Source organism: Parasteatoda tepidariorum, chromosome 10 (genome assembly GCF_043381705.1).
Source record: "Parasteatoda tepidariorum isolate YZ-2023 chromosome 10, CAS_Ptep_4.0, whole genome shotgun sequence".
Lineage (NCBI taxonomy): Eukaryota > Metazoa > Arthropoda > Arachnida > Araneae > Theridiidae > Parasteatoda > Parasteatoda tepidariorum.
Genome location: NC_092213.1, coordinates 3,090,272 through 3,109,716, shown reverse-complemented (window position 1 = coordinate 3,109,716; position 19,445 = coordinate 3,090,272). Strand labels below are relative to the sequence as shown.

General features: G+C 28.5%; 1 protein-coding gene across 2 annotated transcripts; it reads left to right on the top strand.

Annotated features, from left to right (window-relative positions):
* Positions 1-1,622: 1,622 nt before the first annotated feature.
* On the top strand, positions 1,623-19,084 carry LOC107436964 (BET1-like protein). Of its 2 annotated transcripts, XM_016048806.4 has the most exons (5): positions 1,668-2,004; positions 4,875-4,889; positions 6,669-6,742; positions 12,812-12,868; positions 18,800-19,084. In XM_016048806.4, the coding sequence occupies exons 1-5, from the start codon at positions 1,983-1,985 to the stop codon at positions 18,965-18,967; spliced, it is 336 nt and encodes a 111-aa protein (XP_015904292.1). In that variant the 5' UTR covers positions 1,668-1,982; the 3' UTR covers positions 18,968-19,084. The 2 variants fall into 2 exon arrangements, with proteins under 2 accessions (XP_015904293.1, XP_015904292.1); XM_016048807.4 differs by lacking the exon at positions 4,875-4,889 and having other exon boundaries at positions 1,623-2,004.
* Positions 19,085-19,445: the final 361 nt, after the last annotated feature.

Sequence of the window (19,445 nt, the reverse complement as noted above, 5' to 3'; positions counted from 1 at the left end):
CGCACCAGCCACAATACTGGCGTAAAAAGTTCTCAGTTGTAGACGGATCCTGGATTAGAGTTCCCTTGCCATCAGGCTAAGACCGTGGAAGGTTTTTCGTGGTTTTGCTCTCCATGTAACGCAAATGGGGGTTAGTTCCACCAAAAAGTCGCAGATTTCCCCTGATACTTGATCCAGAACTCCCCTTGTATTCTGTATTGGGTTCAAAATTATTAGGCTACGGAATAGAACATCACTAGTCGTTAGCCTAAAATTGCGTCGGCTGTTCAACGATGGTTATAAAATAAAATAAAATCGGACATAGGTATGAGGGTCAAAAAGGCGCCCCTGCGAACAACTGGAAGACAAAAAAATTTTAAAATATTTTGCTTTCATGTGGGATTAGTTTTTTTCTTCTTTTTTTTTGCTTCTAATAATTGCCAATAATGCTTTTTGCGTGTTATACTGATTCGACTTCGTTTCATAAACTGATAGCATAATGCTATAACTAACACTAATCTCCTTCCGCTAATAAAGAGGGGGGGGGAAATGCATTTCAAAATAATTAGGAAATAGAAAATTAAAAAATTACAAAACATTAGAAGTCACATTTTTTACGCTCATACAATGTTAAAAAAAAAAGTAAAAAGTATTGCATATATTAATTACTTTTGTTTTAAAAATTTAAATGTTGTTATAAAGTTTTTTTTATTCATCGAAAAATTAATTCAAATTAAATTTAATTAAATATTATTGTTCATAAGAACTTCCTTATTGTTTATATTTAGACATTCGACTAAATATGTTTAAAAAAAATTGATAAGAAATAAGGAAATAAAAACTCACGATTTCTTAAATGTTCGAATCGGTAAATATATGGTCCAGGTTCCCAAACCATAAAAATATCCCCGAACTATTATAGGTTTTTACTACTCCCAGAAATAAACAGGTTCTTAAATATCTAGATCTTCCCTGTTTGCATCCCCCCTGAGAACAATTTAGTTTGTAATTTTTTTTTTATTAAGATTAAATATTAATTTTATTAAAATTTTTAACAAATATGAGCTTCTTATGGGAGGTTACTGGCTTAAAGAGAAAAAAAAGATGGAAGACTCTCAATTAATTTTTTTTTTTTTTTTTTTTGGCAGAATATTTATGAAAAATGCTAACTTCTTTAGAATAGTTTGAATTTATTCCCCCACTCCCTCTCTCATTTTTTATATTATCGTCCANTTCATAAACTGATAGCATAATGCTATAACTAACACTAATCTCCTTCCGCTAATAAAGAACCAGAACTCAGAAATAAACAGGTTCTTAAATATCTAGATCTTCCCTGTTTGCATCCCCCCTGAGAACAATTTTATTTGTAATTTTTTTTTATAAAGATTAAATATTCATTTTATTAAAATTTTTAACAAATATGAGCTTCTTATGGGAGGCTTACTGGCTTAAAGAGAAAAAAAAGATGGAAGACTCTCAATCTTGGCGAACAAAAAACAAGGTATTCTTTGGCCAAGCTCTCAATTAAATTTTTTTTTTTTTTGGCAGAATATTTATGAAAAACGCCAACTTCTTTAGAATAGTTTGAATTTATTCCCCCACCCCCTCTCTCATTTTTTATATTATCGTCCATTGTCCTTCATTTCCTTACTAAAATCCTTTTTTTTATTATTATTGCACATAACATACGTCATCAACCTCAACTTGCGACAGACATGACGTAATAATGTGTTCATAAAATTCAATTTAGAAAACGGTAAGCAGACATGAAAGTTGATACTTCTCGTATTATTCAAGAGAAACTGATTTTTAACGAACGAAAACTCGTGCCAAACGGATTAAACCATGGAATAAGTTCTAAATCAGCACTGCTCAAACGATGCAAACAGAACTGTAATGTTTTTATGATTCACAATTCGCCAACAATACATACATCATCATAGTTAAATAACTGTTTTAATTTCGACCCTAATTTTATTATGAACTATTAATTTATAATTATGAGTGCTTCTAGACCAGTTGGTAAGGCAATGTGTTCATTTTTGTTATTCACTTGCAGTTCAGTTTAAAAGTTAGGTTCCGTTCGTCAAATATATATGCAAAATTGTTCAGTTTTGTTTTTACAGTTATTTATTATTTAAACTATTTTGAATTATATTTATTTGTTCCTGGATCTGTTAGTATTATTATTTTTTTATATCTCTGAACATTTCGCCGGGCGTTGTGGTTTTATTTACTTGTTAATATTTAATTTTTTTTACCTTATTAAATACTTACTCAAATTTGGATACAGTACAATATTGGTCTGAACCTGTTACTTTGCAATGCAAGGTTTGAAACATCATCGATCGCAATCAGCATTTTTTAACAAATTTGCTAACCTTATGCTATTTATATTCTTAACCTATTTAAAGAAAATATTATTGTTTTAAATTAATTATATAAAATTAAAATTTCTGATATAATAGATTGATTTTTTTTATTCTTAACGATTTTGATTATTAATAATTGTTTGCTTCTAAAATTCCTTCATTTTATAATTAACATTTAATTGAGAATTTCAGAGGATAGTATAGTTCTTAGCATATTGAAACAGTAGGAAAAAAATATATCAATGCCATCTTTTTTTTTACTTGTAGTTCTTACTTTTCTGTTTCAGGATGTGTTGTTTTTTCTACGCTTGTTGTTATTTTCTTCATTGAAATTACCAAATTTTATAATTAATAGGTGTGAAGCATAGTTTTATTTCCTAAAGCAGGGGTGATTGTGCTCCGGAAAAAAATCCGGATTTTTTGCTAGCCGCGATCCGAAAGTTTCTGGAAATCCTAAGTCCAGAAGTTTCAAGAAATCATCGAACACATTTATATATAAAAATTATTGTATATTTTATTTAAAAATGTTAGAACTAGAATTTATACTAGAATTATATCTCTTTCATTTGTTAATATTTTTTCTAGTAGAATATGAAATGTTATTAGAGATAAAAGTAAACTTACATATAATTATTCAATTAAATTATGCTGCATATAATTCATTTAGAATGTCATGTTTTCAAAATTTCAATGATTTAAATTTATAAAGATATTAATTTTTTGAATGATTTTGCTCAAGAAATTTTCAGGATTTTTGAGTTGGGTCTACAATCACCCCTGCTAAAGGGATATTACATCTAATGGGTCAGAGGGGATTTGTGATTTGCTTATTTTTAATAACAAAGAGGTATTTGGGATAAAAAAACTGGTTACGTAAGACATTAAAATACGCCTATTTTCAAAACTTTCTAAAAGTGCAAAATGAATTTTAAAAAAATATCAAAAAAGCTACTGTGGAATATTTCAAATAAAAGGTGAATCAGAGAAAAGAAAAAATTCCTTTGATGAATTTCAGAGTTCAAGAGTTATGAACACAAAAGACGCCTAAAAAATACTGGAATTAAAATTTTAGAAAATGTAGTAGAATGTTAACTTCATTTAATTCAAAATGACATATTTTAGTTGAATTTAACCCTAAAACTACAGTAAATCAGTGTCAAAATAAAAGCAAATCCAGGGGTGAGTGTTTTATGATAGCTGGGGGATTTGTGATTTGCTAATTTTCATTGATTAGGAGAGAGTCCAAAATTGCTTATGTAATATATTTAAAAAGTGGTGATAATGTTTCATGATGGCATTAAAAGTTTTAATTTCACTTTAATTATAAGAATTAAATGGGTCAAAATTATATGAAAAAGTGTCAATAAAATTGGTCAATAGGAAATTATGAAAACAATTTGTTTTTTAAATCTTCCTCTTTCATTTTTTAGATTTTTTCCCAAATGTGGCCACTGTGTTCAATGAACTCTTAGCTACATTTAAATTAACGAATATTAATTCAAACATTTCACCTTCTTTCAAAATTTAATTGCTAATTATAATATTCATTAAAAATGATATAATGAGATAATTTTATTTGCCTAAATATTTCAAAAAGTTAATCTCTCTCACTCTTTTTATTATTATCATGCATGCATCTTTCTTTCTTCTTATTTTATTCCTGAGCTCAAACTTTTAACGCATCAAACATTTAATCATTGTATTTAGAGTTGCCCTATCTGCTACTCACAGTTCACTTCTTTTTAAATAAAAAATACTATGAATTATAATTCTTCCAACTGTTTTTTTAAAAAGAAAAATTATGTCGTTATAAATCCAAAGATATCTATTGGAGTATAGATACAGGGGTCTGTCTAGGTTTTTCTGAGAGGTACCTATTTTGTGAAAATTTAGACATAATTTGTGAAAAATTTAAAATTATATTAAAAAAATCAACACAAAAATATGGTAAAAATATGGATTTATCGTTTCTTAAGGGATACAAAAACAAAATTTTAAGAAAAAGTATTGTGAAACTACCGTTTTTCCTTAAGTTGAATTTGTGAAACTACCGTTTTTCCTAAAGTTGAATTTGTGAAGGTACCGCTAAACGGTAGTAAATTCGGCCTGGACAGACCCCTGAGATAGCTAACTTTTGAAGACCTACTGATGCAAATTCAACCTAGTGTTCGTGAGATTAAATAAAATAATTTATTATTCATCAGCTAAGTATATAGTATATCTATCGAAAAATCGTTGTTTTACTCTTACGAGTTAATCAGAAAAATGACTGTTTTGTTTCAATTTTAAGTCCAATTGAGTAATTTTTTATAATGTAATTACATCTTTTAATTTATTATTAAATTATAACATCCAATTTATTATTATATTTTGTTTTCTTCTTTTTTCAAATAAAAGTTTTTGTTATTATTTTGTATAAAATAATGTTATTTAATTTTATCAAAAATTTTAATTTTTATTTCTAAGTTAATTAATGAAAGCTTATGATTTAAAAATAATTTCTTTTTTTTTTAATTTCAGTTGGATGGATAAGAGGTATGTAAAAAGAAGTTGATATACTTGCAAACTGAAACAATTACTAATTAACTGAAACTGGTTAATTTATTTTACTTTATACCAATATATTGACTGAAGAATTCATTAAAATGTGCCATTCATTTTTAAAAATGCTTGATTATAATATTTGGATTCAATGTCTGGTGAAGTTAATGAGTTGGATGTGTTTTTAAAACAATATATTATGCCTGTAGATATATAGATATCAGTTTAAATTTAAATCCCATCTAGGAAAAATTAAAATATGCCATGTTTAACTTCAACTCAGGGATGATAAGTTTCTTCTAGACTGAAAAATACTGTGGAAGAAGTCACCCTAGATGAAATAGGTTTCTTTCAAGCCCAGTGAAGAAGCTAGTTTTAAAAAAGAAATTTTAAGTTCCAAAATCTTTTTTTTTTAACTGCTTATAATGGACTAATTAATACCTAAAATCGCTAAAGATTAAAATATTTAAAGTGGGAAAAATTCATGAAAATTTACCCAGTTGAGAAAATTTTTAACAAAGCAATATTTTTTAAAGAAATACTTGTAATGCTAATCAAAACTATGCTTTAAATACAAATAATTCTATTTGTGTAGAATTATTAAAAATATAATAAATTTTTCTTAAAACAGAGTATGATTTATGCTGAGGAACTAAAATAATATAACTATTCATGATTTATCTAGATATGAGTATAAATAATTATTTAGGGAAATGAGGATATTTTAAATACAATTTAAAAATCTGTTATTACTATAGTAGTAGTTTTATTGGTTTTGCTATTCTCTAAGAAACTAAAATTAATAGAATGAAAGAAGTAATTTTTTTAAAAATTACACTTAAAAAACTTTTTTCTTTTGTTATAATAGATTTTATTAGTTTAACTATAAAAAATTATACTTATAGTTCTTGTTGCGAACAATTGTATTTGCTACTTCTAGTTTCTTCAATTTCTTCTGGGTTTTTTCAATGTCCTAAATGAAAAAGGTTTCTTCTTGTAAAAATCTCCACCCTGTTTCGTATGATGTTGTTAACATTATTCCTATTGATATAAATTTGGAAATTTCTTTACAAAACTAATTCAAAGTTTAGTGATAATTTTTTCCTCAGAGTTAGTTACTTTTTATTTATTTATTTCAAAAAAGTTTAAATATTCTGTGGGGATCTTACTTTGGCCTGTTAGAATAAATATCTTTGAAGTTATTTTGTAAGACTATTTTTTATTAAATAATTTTGAGCTATATTTTAAATGTTATAATATATAGATAGTTCAGGAGAGATTTTTCTGGAAAAATTGGTTATATATAAAATTGGCTTCTTAGAATTAATTGCAATATATTGCTGTAAAATGATTTTTTTAAAAAATCAGATATGAGTTATTAAATAGAATAATTAGCATGAATCTTAAATTTTAAATTGCGCTTTTACTTTTTAATTTACCCTTTTCTAAAAAATTCTCTTTTAGCAGTATATTAAATTTTTAAAAAGATGTATTCCAATAATGGACATTAGAGAGTCCTCAAATAAATATTACCTTTTACTCAGTTACATTCAATAAATATGACTTAAGCCTAATATAGTTTAAGTAATGAGGGAAACATCAGACTTAATTATTTAATTATCTCATAAAATCTAAGCTTATTATGTTATTTAATGCAATAAAGTATCAATTTCATTAAAGACGTCATAATAATTTGTCACTAACTTTTGATATTTTGTGTATAAAAAATAATTATGTTTTTAATTGCCAATTTTTTTCTTTCTTTTATTGTAGGAGAGGATGCATTGGAGGCACAAAATAGATATCACACTGAAGAGTTGTCAAAGAAAATTTCAAAACTGAAATCTGTAAGTAAAATAAGATGTTTAACTTTCTTGTGTCACTGTTATGACTTAGTGTCAGGAGTCTGTCTAGGGAAAATTTGCTACCACTTAGCAGTACCTTCACAAATTCTGTTTTAGGAACACCGGTAGTTTCACAAAATACTTTTAATAAAACAAAGATTCTCCTCTCCGCCTCTTAAAATTTTGTTTTTGTATGACCTAGTTAAAAATATTCTCATAATGGAAGTGCTAGTACTGTTAAATGCATGTTTTTATTAAATTCAAGTTGAAATTTAACTATGGACAAGGGTTTTTATGGATTTTTAAATTTGGATAAAATTTTAAGCCCAAAATTTTGCAATAGCAAAATTTTTTTTGAATGTATGGAGAAAAACTTATAATAGAAACAGGGTTGGGTTTTTGCTGTCAAAAACTGGTTTTTGACATGACAGCGGTAAAAACCATGTTTTTACCGGTAAAAACCGTCAAAAACCTACTGTTTTCTTTAATTTATGGCATATAGCAGGCAATATATTATTTTCACATAATTGCCTTGTTACATGAATGTTGTAAATGATTGCTATTGATTTTGCAACTACATACATGTATTCTTATAGAAGGATATACATTCATATAGAAATATTGTAATATACTTATTGAAAATAGTGATACTTACTTTTATCATTATAGCTTGATTTGCAAAGGATTCAAAATTTTGCACTTCTTAATTGTTAGAAATAAACAAACAAACAAAAAAGCTTGGAACTATTAATAAATTCAAGAACTAAAAAGAAGAATTTAAAATTTGGCATTTCTTAAATATTAGAAATAAGCTAAACAAAACTTTCAAAACTTGTAACTACTAACAAACTCTAAGTCAAGAATGACTTGACATTCTTCAGTAATGTAATATGCCAAACAAAATGATGCTTGGAAATGTTGAAAATTTTGTTTAGTATCCTAATATTTTACTTCAAATAGTATGTTTTGATATAATCATGTTGGGAAAATGCAAGAATCTGTTCTTAAATATCTTTTAACAACTTTTTTTCTAATTTTATTGCCCAAAAATGAATTAATTTTAAATTATAAGCAGTTAAACTCAAAAATACACTTTTACCAAAACTATGGGTTTTTGACAGTTTTTGACGTTTTTGACATGACGGTAAAAACCATGGTATAAACCGGTAAAAACCGTCACGTGTCAAAAACTTGCCAACCCTGAATAGAAACTTACCAGTCATAAATAATTTTTATTTGTAGTGACAATTTTTGAAAATATTTTCTTACTTTACCATATTTTTGTGTTAATATTTTAATATAATTTTTAATTTTCACATCCATACTGCTTTTTTTTAAACTAATTATACTAGCCAAAAACAGTTTCTTCGTACAGGATAAAAAGAAAGGTAAATAATTAAAAAATCGGTGTTAATCAACATTACAAAATCGTGCACTGAACTGAAAGGCATTGTACCAACACAATAAAGCTAAAAGAACAATTCCGTTAATCAATAAAAAATAATGATTTTTGAGAATTTTCATAATAATCTTTTAAATATAAGGTTTTTTCACCCTTAACTACCAAGAGTTCTGAAATTTTGCTGTTTGTAATGAATATGTGAAAAAAAAAAACACTTAAATTTGACTTTCTTTATTTAATAGTAAATTAATGTATAATATTAGCAGTGCTCTCCCTAAAAAGTTTTTAGAAGGGTACCCCCCTGCCTGCCTTAAATGTGCCCTTTTGTGTAAAAATTAACTGCCATCCCTTAATAACACTGCCTTTTTTTTCATATTTCATTTTTAAGAAAAATTAATTAACTGTTAACATAATTACACACAAAAATTATCTATATTTATAGGTTTAATTCTGATTGCTATTACAAATATTTACTTTGTTAGAAAGTTTCTCTTTTTTCAATGGAGTATATTAATACATTTTTAAGTGATTTTAAATTTTTACTTTCTTTTTTTGAAGAAAGAAATATATATGCACAGAGATTGTCTCTTAACATACCTTTAATTGTTATTTATAAACTACAAAATGAGTGAAAATTACTTTTTGAAATATGCACATAAAATAGTACAGGGCGGTAACTTAAATGGCAATATTACACGTTTTGATACAATTTATTTTACAGTGTTGAATGAGTGCCCTTTCAAAACTCAAAGTGCCTTTTTCTGTGAAGAAGCACCCTGCCCTCTTATATTCTTAGGGAGAACTTTGATATTAGGTGTATACTTATATGGAATTAAGTTGTAAAACACCTTGAAATTGCACTAATTTGAAATTTGTTAATGTTATATGTATTATTGTTGCTCTGATTACGGATTCCTAGATGGAAAAGTTGGCACTTCTGCTTGTTACAATTCTTCTTAGTCAACTCATAGTACTCAGATTTGACACAATCAAGTAATTTTCTGCGGTCTTCATCCCTTTCAGAGGGCCATACAAAAACTACTACCACAGTGCCAACGTTAAATATTTATATTAATTCATACAGCATTAATTTAAGCAGCACCTATTGCAAAAATTAATAAAGCATTATTGGCATCAATAATAGTTTGACAATTTCTTCCTTTCCTCACTTTTATTTATGCAGTGAAACCTCTCAGGTTGTTCCACTGTAAAATGGTCGTTAATGGAGGTGGGTCATTCTTTGGTTGTACCTCCATTATCTTATCGAAAATACACGATTTTTCACAAACTATTATAATTTTAGTCAGTGTCATTTTCTTGGTACGAAAATGCCACATCTGTTGGCGTCATGAAAACCAGTTCGATGAATAAAACTTAGCGTCAATAAAAATTATCTCTACTGATATAATTATGTGTAAAAACAAATTTACTAATTATGAATGATAGAAGTATTTTAAATGAATAAACTCTGTTTTTTTGTATAAGTTTACATTCAGTTTCAATTTATCATGAAAATTAGTAAGCTTTAAAAGATAAGAACAGGTTTGTTTGTTTAAGATGCTTCGTTTTTTCTAAAATAACTTTTTTTCTAAATTAACTTTCAATTCTTAAAATCAATCATTGACAGCATCGTCTCGAGTGCACTCAACATGTGGTTGTAGATCTCCAGTGTTTTCACTACAGCGCGAGAACGCGAGAATCTCGCATATTTTTTTCTTTTCTCGCATTAAAAAATGATTACCGCGAGAAATTCGCGCATTCTATAAACCAATTTCAAAATTCGCGAATTTCTCGCATTTTGAAAAAAATTTCTCATTGCGCCATTTAGAATAAAATCCGTTTCACTTTTCTTCCTGGATCTTTCATTATTTTCAACATCTGCCCCATTATCTAGCTTCCCTGTTTACCAGTATTGTTCAGAATCTTTAAGAACTACAGAACACCATCCCTCCGAACCTCTTTCAGAACGCATTTCTCTGCAACCACGTGTTTACTGTAGGTAAAGTTTCTTCATGTAAGACGTTCAAATTTTTTGCGCATTAATGCAAGATGGACAAATACCTTGTAAAGGCAATATCTTCTACTCCGAAACGGACAAATGAAAATGAAACAAATGTGGGTAGAAACGATCAAAACGAAACAAATACGCATTTGAGTTACCTAATGAGAATAGCTGATGAAAAAGTAGATATAGAACATTTTCCATATGATGATGCAGCAAAAATATTCAATACTTTAAAAATTAGAAGATATTAAAAATGTATTATAATTAAAGAAATGATTTTTTTCATGTCTCTTAGTGTGTTTTTTTTTTTTTTTTTAATTTTTAGAAATCTCACTTAACTTTTTGAAATCTCACCCTGTTTTTGAGAAAGGGTGAGAAATTCTCACCCATTTTTTTTCTGCGATGAAAACACTGCTTTCAGAGATTGTTAGAAAGAGCTCTCTAAATAAAAGTCCCACACAAATAATTTGAACATCTACTTATTTATTTTCTTTTGATATTGTTTCGTGTTTCCTTGTTTGGCTTTTCCTCCATTTGGTGTGTTGGTTTACCTGTTCACTGGAAGAGGTTTTGATGGTCTCTACTAAAGATTTTCTTCAACAATGAGTCTATGGAAAAAAATTCCTTTCCTCCCAAAAGAGGTCGCTACACAGAAGTGGTTTTCCTAGAGGTTTCACTGTAATTTTTTTCTTATTATTTCTATTTTTTCTTATTATTTCAATTCATTAAACTCATCTAAAACACAATTTTATATTTACTTATTATAAGGTTGATTATTCTTGCTTGTAAGTAAAGAAATACAGTTTACACTGCTTATTAAAATTATATTTGTACTGGGAATATAAGTGTGCCCAGACATTTTTATATGCGTAAGGACACTATAAAAGTGAATTTACACTCAAAGGTGTTTTCAATAAATAAGATTTTTCACTGATAAGACTAAACGCTGGATTTCACTTCATTTTAGTCAAAAAAGTATTTCTGTTTAAATTATTACATATTTTGTTTGTGAAACACAAGCATTCTCAGCAACACTTTCAACTTCTTTTGCTTCAACTTTGATTTTAAAGCTTAACTCATAAGTTTTAATCTTGATAAAGTTGTGCTAATTAATCAGTAAAAATGATTAATGGTCAAAAAGATAAAACTACAAATGAAGAGTATAATTTGCTGTACTTAATTAAAGGCAAGTTTTATTACAAATAAATAAGAAAATGTATTCTTTTTAATTTCAGAATAACTTTCTTTGTAGCAGAAAGTTTAAATATTTTCTAGTACTATATTTTTATGAATGAAGTACTGAACAACTCATTATATTTAGAGATCAATAAATAAAAAGAACCGTTGCATTTAAAAAAAAAAAAAAGGNATTTTTAAAAAAAAAAAAAAAAAAAAAAACGGTTTCAATTAGTTAATACTCCCTCATATCAATATTTAAATTCTTTCTTTGTAATTGAGTGAGACTTCCTTAAATGATTTTAAAGTGAGGTGTTAATAACATAGAAAACGAAGGGAAATGCTGCTTAACATTTTTGTACAAAAATAATTTAGTCTATGATCCCTCAATTTAAAACTTTTATGATAGAAATACTGTATGGTTGTGAGGATTCAAATCCTTTTTAAAAATCAGACGAAAGCGACAAATTAATTGTAAACTACAAAACTACTCTCTTCCCAACAAGATTTATTACTATATTTGCCTAAATTCATTACCATAAAAAAAGTTTAATGTAAAATTGTTAATTAAGATTTTTTTTCATGAAATCACTGGTATTAATCCTACGTGTGAGGCCATGTGTCCAAATCATGCATATAATTAGCATGATTTGGTAAGTTCTAACTACCAAATTTTGCAATTTTATTATTAAATTAATTTAAATAAAAATATGTTGGATTAAAAGTTAAAATTTTTCAGTTCTTCAAATCTTTTCTTTTTTTTTAAAATTTACATTTGTATTCATAAAAAATAGGATGTTCTGAACTGAAACAAGAATCAAGAACATCAGGTTACGAAACTGAAAATCAGGATAACTACGAGCCCTGTGGTTCAGTTTTTGCAGATATGAATTTTAAAAACTTCTGATTTTATAATTCTGTTATTTTATTAGTGGTGATAACTGTACTGATTTTTTATAGCTTACTTAGAAAGTGATTAAGGAAAATTAATTAATGTATCAGCAATTATATGCACTTTCTTTATTTTCTTTAAAATTTTGATGTTATTTCAAAAATATTTGATACATTAATCATTGGAGCTATAACTAAAACATTAGTATAGAAATTATTGAATTTTTGTGACAATTTTTTCCTGACTTATCTTTCTTTTGAAAGTTTCTGGTAGATCTTATGTTGTCTGTAGGAAATATGCAAAACCAAGTTCAAATCAAATCGAACAAAATTGGTGAGCTTTTTCATTCATTTGAAAAGTATGCTGTTGTAAGATATATTGTTTTAAATCTTTGATAAATTTTATTTTGATGAAGAAGAAATTTTTGTTAGACACAACATTTGTAATTGTTTAATAATTAGGGTTTCCTAAATTTTTTACCTACATTTGCAGTATGTTAATAAGAGTAATTTTAATATTCCATTAAAAATATTTTATTATTATTAAATGAAATAAAGAAAATAATTTCAATGTTTTCTTTTTTTAATCCCATTATAGGCAGCATATGATATTGAAGTGGAAGCCAAGGATAGTGTTAGATTACTAGATGATGTGGTAATTTAGCTTTTACTTTCTTTTAAAACTAGCTTTCCTTAAGAATAATTGTATGATAGTTAAGGTTCACACCAACAATAAAAATTTAGTAGTACAATAAAATCACTTATCATTTAGTGGTCTAAAAAATTAATATGGTAGACAAGCTTGAAAAAAAAAATCGAACTTCATAATTAGCGATTGCAACACACAGATACGCCACCTGAGGAGAAAACTGGTTCCATTTCTTGTCCTCTTCTTCTCAGTTATATAGAAATGTATTATGATGTTTTCCACAAAAAGGGTTTTTAAAATTCTCACAACACTTTCTTTTAGAACTATGCTTAATGTAGTTTTCAGTTTAGTAATTTAAAAGTTTTTAATCTATTTGAAAATCGAAACAGAAAGTAATGTACTTCCTTCTATGACTCCCCACATGCTAATGGCAAAAGCATGTAAAGTGTTGCCATAGGTAGCGAGTTCTGCTCTACGCTACCTGTAGCCCATTTCGATCACCAATTGCATAATTCATGTTATGGTACACATCAAAAAATAATTATTGTTATATATGACACCCTAAAACTAACCCGTCATGATTAAAGATTAGTATTTATTAAAATTAAGGCTAAAAAAGGGTAAAATAATATAAACAAGTAGATTCAACATAGAAATTGAAAAGCTAAAGAATGAATATAAACAAATAGATTCAACATAGAAATTGAAAAGCTAAAATCAGATAAATATATAAATGAGAAAAACAGAGAAAATAATAACTAACAAAATATTATATTAAAAATTAATTATCTTAAAATTTAATAATAATCAATTCTAAATGAGCAACAAAAATTTTTTTTAATTAATGAACAATTATACTTTTAGTACATTATTGCAAAGTATAGCATAACATGTAAATTTGAAATTTTAACATTTAAATTTAACCACACGTATAACAGTAAAATTAGTACAAAATTTTTTTTTAAATGCTTGGAAATTGATACAAAAAACTTTTTTTCGTTTTTATTTTGTTAATTTCAAAGTGATGAATTTGTCGCCCCTGTCTATGATTCTGGCGACATTTGTAGATGAATTGACAATTGTCGCCAAGGAATCCGTACTGGCATAAATGCTACTGATAGTTAAATTATAGATATCTATCTCCTTTCCTGAAAATTAGTTAGAAATATATAATATCCTTTTGGATATAATTTAACGTACTATTGATTTTTATTATTAGACTTATAATTAAGAGATTTTTTTTTTACTTTTAGTTAAATTTTGTCTCTTAAAACCACTGATAACTCAATGAATTTTTTTCTTAACAAAGGAGCTTGTTTACCTCAAGGATTGTGGGTTTTTATAGAAAATTTGATCTCACAATCTAATTACAACAAATAATTTGCTGTAAATACATTAAATTTTATTTTAAATTTCATAAAGATTCCATTGATAAGAGAAAAAAAGACTGAATTTTATTATCAAATCACTTGTCAATGTAGTCTTTCTTAGAATAGATATACAAAAGGTACCCTTAAACAAAGACAGAGTAAGGAAGTAGCATGCTACAGGTAGCAAAACTACATTACTTGCTACATTTTTTCATAATTTGTAGAGTAGTACAGTAAAAATTTTTTTTTAAAAAATGTGTTGTGAGTAGTGCCATTAAAAAGAAACAGTAGTTTGTATACCTGGCAACTACTTTAAACGTTAGTTTGGAAAAGAAACAAGTCTCAAACAACTCATTTTTTTTATCTGATTGGTACAAATCTTTGCAAGTGTGTCAATGGACACAATGACAATGCCCCTGTGGCTGAGCATTAATAAGAATTATGCATTATCATTATTAAAACTTACAATTACGAATAGTTTATTTATAACTTTGGACACCCCTTCATGCGCAAATGTATGCTCATAAAACAGTGATGTTATTTTAATGGAAAGGAACATATTTTCTCTGTAACTTTCGAAGTATTTTATTTCTTAGAGGAAATAAAAGAGCATTAAATATTCACTGTCGAGAAAGTCATAAAAAATTGAAGGTTAAAAGAACGAATTTGTAAAAAAAATGGTTTAGAATAATAGATCAGCTCATGTACTTAAAGAATAAATATTTCTGACTAATACCTCCTGCTAAAATAACCCAATAAAAACCATTTTGGACATGAGTGTAGAATTAAGTTCAAAGCTCGTATCTTAAAAGTAGTGAACTACAACTGGTAATAAAGCAGATGTAATTATGTGGTTCTTTAACTCACTGAATAAGATAACTACAAAATGAAGCATTAATTGTTCTTCCCTCCTGCAATATTGTTGAAGTTCAAAAATATTGCTTTGAATTTGTAACAGCTAAAATAATTCAGCGCTTGATCTACCTTTCTTTACCTGGGTTTCATGTTTTTAAAAATGCATTGGACTTAAATTTGTGATCATTCTACCAATTAATATTTTCCGAACATGTAGAAATCTTTCTTTTAATTATTTTTATTATTTTACGAACCACCTGCATTTCTTTCTTTTTATTTTTTTTTTTTTTTTTTTTTTTTTTTTTGTATGGTGTCTGCCTCACTCAACTCCCATTTCTCCTTGCTCTGCTTTGCTTTCTTGGTTAATTAGTACAACTAGATTGATTTGGTATTTCCTCTTCAACCTGTATCTCAACATTGCTTGCAGAAGGGGTCTTCAACTTTTTGCGCCAGAAAGACAATGATACGATGAATTCGAAAAATTTTGTAATAATGAGAAACTTATCACAGTGCTCCCATGGGCCAGGGAAAACCTGGAATTGCCAGGGAATTTTACTTTAGCTCTAAAAAGCATTTAATAGAATAGTCAGTGAAAATTGCAATTTTTTACTAAAAACCTGGAAAATAACCAGTCTTAGAATTGTCAGTAACAGTAATAAATTATTGAGATTCGAGTTAAATAATTCTAACATCTATTACAATTATTTTATAAAATTCTAAATTTTAGTTAAACTTTTCCATGTCTCCATTCTCATTCTATTATGCAGAGGTAATTGTGACACAAACTGAAAAACCCTGAAAATTTAATGTGCAAAATATCAATATTAAGATAAAAATTTCATAGTTAACATAATTTTTTAAACTAACATTCATAATTAAATTACCTACTAATGAACTGTATCATACCTTTTTAATAACTAATTCAAGAGAAAACTTACCTCTAACAAGGAAAGCGATATTGGATTTTAAAACTTCGTGTATATGAATTGAGACATTGTACTTGAAAAACAAGAAAATACAAATTCCGATATTGAATTTTTAAATGGCGTAAGTACGAATTACGGTGCATAATTTTTAGTTCGCATAAATACAAGTCATAATGTGCACTTTTTAAATACGAAAATGGATGTTTCATATTACAACAGCTTGAATACGACTATCAATATTGGATTTTAAACTCGCATGAATATAAAACAGGTTATTGGATTTTTGAATCGCGTGAATAAAAAACGCGATATACGATTTTTAAATTGAGTGAGAAACGAATCCTAATGCGTAAGTTTTTAACCAGGTAAATACAAAAATCGATGATTGATATTCGACCGACGTGAATGAGCATCGTGAGGCGGATATACCAAAATTTCGTCGAATTATAAGTTTTGGATTCGCGGAAGTCTGCGAACTAATGGTCTTGAGATGCGATGCGGTACTCACGATTTTTGCAGAAAAACCACCACACCCTGCTTCTAGTTTTTAGATCCGGAAGAATTATACGAAAAACCCGGAATTCCAGTGTGCAATCACCCCTGATTTATGTTTTTGCTCACACAATTTAATATTTGACACTATGAATAAAAAAAAGTTTTCTGATGAAAAATTTTATGGATTTTCATTCAAATTCACCTGATATACCTGGAAAAATCAGGGAAATTTTTTTCTAAAATTGAGTGAGAACTCTATTATAAGCAGAAGAGAGGTGATTTCAGTGAAGGTAATTAACATTTCGATTTTTTAACTGTTCATATTTTTACTAAAATCATTTTATGTATTATTTTCTGAAACAGATAAAATATGATACTTAATTTACAACAGTAAGAAATAAATAAAACATTATAAAAGAGATGATAATCATTTCAAATTAAATGTGCAGTGACATTTTTTTGTTCTTTGATCAAATTAATCTGTTAAATGTTTTGTTATGTCTCTCAGTAAAATAAACAGACTATAGTTATAGCCAATCTTATGCAAGCATTAGTCACGAATTTTATTCCACATAATCATCCATTATTTTTAACAGAACAACACGATTCGACAGACGGGCCACTAAGGTAACATCGGAGGGCAACACGTTGCAGACCCTTAACCTATGTTGTTGTTGTTTCTAATCCCCAAGAGGTCCATCCTAATTAGACCAATTCCATAAGTCTAAAAACAGATGAGGTTTTGAAAAAACCTCGTTGATCTTAAAATCGATGCAGTTTAGAATATGCTCGGGAGAAGCCTGAGCAGTCTTACATTTAGTGCAAAGTCCAAAAGTCTTTTGCCCCTGAACATACGAGAGACACCTCAAGTGACCACTTGCAAAGCGAGATAAACAAGTCTGCTGGCTTCTAGGTCCCTCAAAAAGCAAGGCACTTCCAGGTCGTTTTCTGAAATACCAACTATGCGGAGGAGGAACCCTCCAGAGGTCCATAAACATTTTTTTGCACTCTGAAAAGACCTCGTTGAAAGTGGAAGGTAGATCTGGCTGTAGAGGTTCCAAAGAAGCATCTTTAGCCAGTGAGTCCGCCATCTCGTTACCTTTGATTCCAACGTGTGATGGAATCCATTGGAAGTGTACTCCAAAGTCCGCAGAGAGCCTGAAGAGCATCCCCAAAATTGAAGCCGCAGCCCTGTCTCCAACATTCCTCCAGTTGCTAAGGTGTTGGATTGAAGATTTGCTATCCGTCAGTATCCATATATGCTTAAAGTCAGGCTCAGCAATATTCTCAACATGTCTTAGGCCATTTTCAATCGTAATAAGCTCAGATCTGAAAACCGAGCAAAATTCAGAATTTCTAACTTTGAGACTCAATGTGTACGTGAGTGTTTTAATAAAAACCCCACTGCCTGAATGACCTTCTTCGCTCTTGCTGCCATCTGTGTATAGTTGTAAAGCATCTGTTGGTATTTGGCTAATACAGTAGGGAACCGATTATCCGGAACGATCGGGACCATCGCTATTCCGGATAACTGATTTTTCCGGTTTTCTGAATCGCTACAAAAAGCCGTTTTTTTATTGTTAAACCCAACTAAAAATTTTTCTTTTTGGAAATAATCTTAGAAAGAAGAAAAAGCGATGAAGTAATACACTAATGATTATTTCCAAAATGATGGTAAGGTAAACACCTTTCAAAAAAGAAAGAAAAACCCTAAAATCTTGTGAGGAAAAAAAAAATAAAAAATTTTTAAATTGCGGGAAAATTTATCGAATTTTTGTTCTGGTTTTCCGGTTTTCTGATTTCGGGATAACGGGTTCTGTACTGTAGTTTCAAGAGCCATTTGTCTCATAAATTCTGGGTTGTCTTTACTTTTATGGGCCGGGTGCAACAGCTCTGTATGGAAATGGATACCAGAAGAATCAGTAACAGGGCTAAAGCATGACCTCAAGGAATGAGGTTTAATTCGGCAGGGATATTGCAAGTCTACAAGGTGAATTGAAACAGCCAAAGAGAAGGGACTGATTCTCTTCAGTCTATGGTTATTTTTCCAATTTTTGAGATAGTAAGAGGTTCTGTTCTGGCCACCAAAACTGATGAGCTTATTGTAATATTTCTTGAGACTGGAGTTCCTTCTCATGTATAACGGCTGGAGGTCAGACTCAAACAGAACAATTTTATCTGGACAGCTCCAGATAAAATCCCTTAACCTATAGCACTACTGATATGTTCAAACACTGAAAACTATGCTCTGATTTTTAATGGATCTTATAACACATTTGTTTACTTTGTAGGACAATGAATTCGATAGTGGCTCTGGATTTCTTTCGGGAAGCTTGAATAAAATGAATAAGATGATGTTCACTGGAAGAAGTGATCGTAGACTTATGTGCTATGTTGTCTTAATAACTGTTGGTTTGTTTATTGTATTTTATTATTTAGCCAACAAAGTCACCAGGTGAAAGTACGCATTATCTGAAGACAAGTCAATCACTGAAGTGTATATAATTTGTGTAGATATATTGTTTAAAATTATGTTCTATCGTTCTGTGTAAATAAAATTATCCATAATAACAGTGTATGACCTGTTATATTTTTAATGTAGTGCAAATTTCATGACGACTGCTATTCATCAGCACTGTCTAAAACGTTCTTGATCAATCAACTATATACATACGAAAGACATGTCATTGGCTAATTGGAAAATGTGACCCTTCACAAACTGCCGACTGTTGGACTGATTAAAGTGAACTTTATAGGCATGTTGCAGAGATATGAGTCATTTGTAAAATGCTGCATTTACCAAATAGCCTATGACGCATATTACCTATTGTTTCAAACAAGAGGATGTATTACCTAAAAAAATGGATAATTCAACATATGATTCTTTAGTATTTGCTAAAAAAAATTTGAAACTTAAAGGCTTGGCTGCTCCAGTGA

Excerpts from the sequence above, each read along its gene's own strand:
- LOC107436964 (XM_016048806.4), top strand. The coding sequence starts at position 1,983 with ATGAGTGCTTCTAGACCAGTTG. Across the intron at positions 6,743-12,811 it reads AAATTTCAAAACTGAAATCT|GCAGCATATGATATTGAAGT; the intron begins GTAAGTAAAATA and ends ATCCCATTATAG. Across the intron at positions 12,869-18,799 it reads TTAGATTACTAGATGATGTG|GACAATGAATTCGATAGTGG; the intron begins GTAATTTAGCTT and ends TTTACTTTGTAG.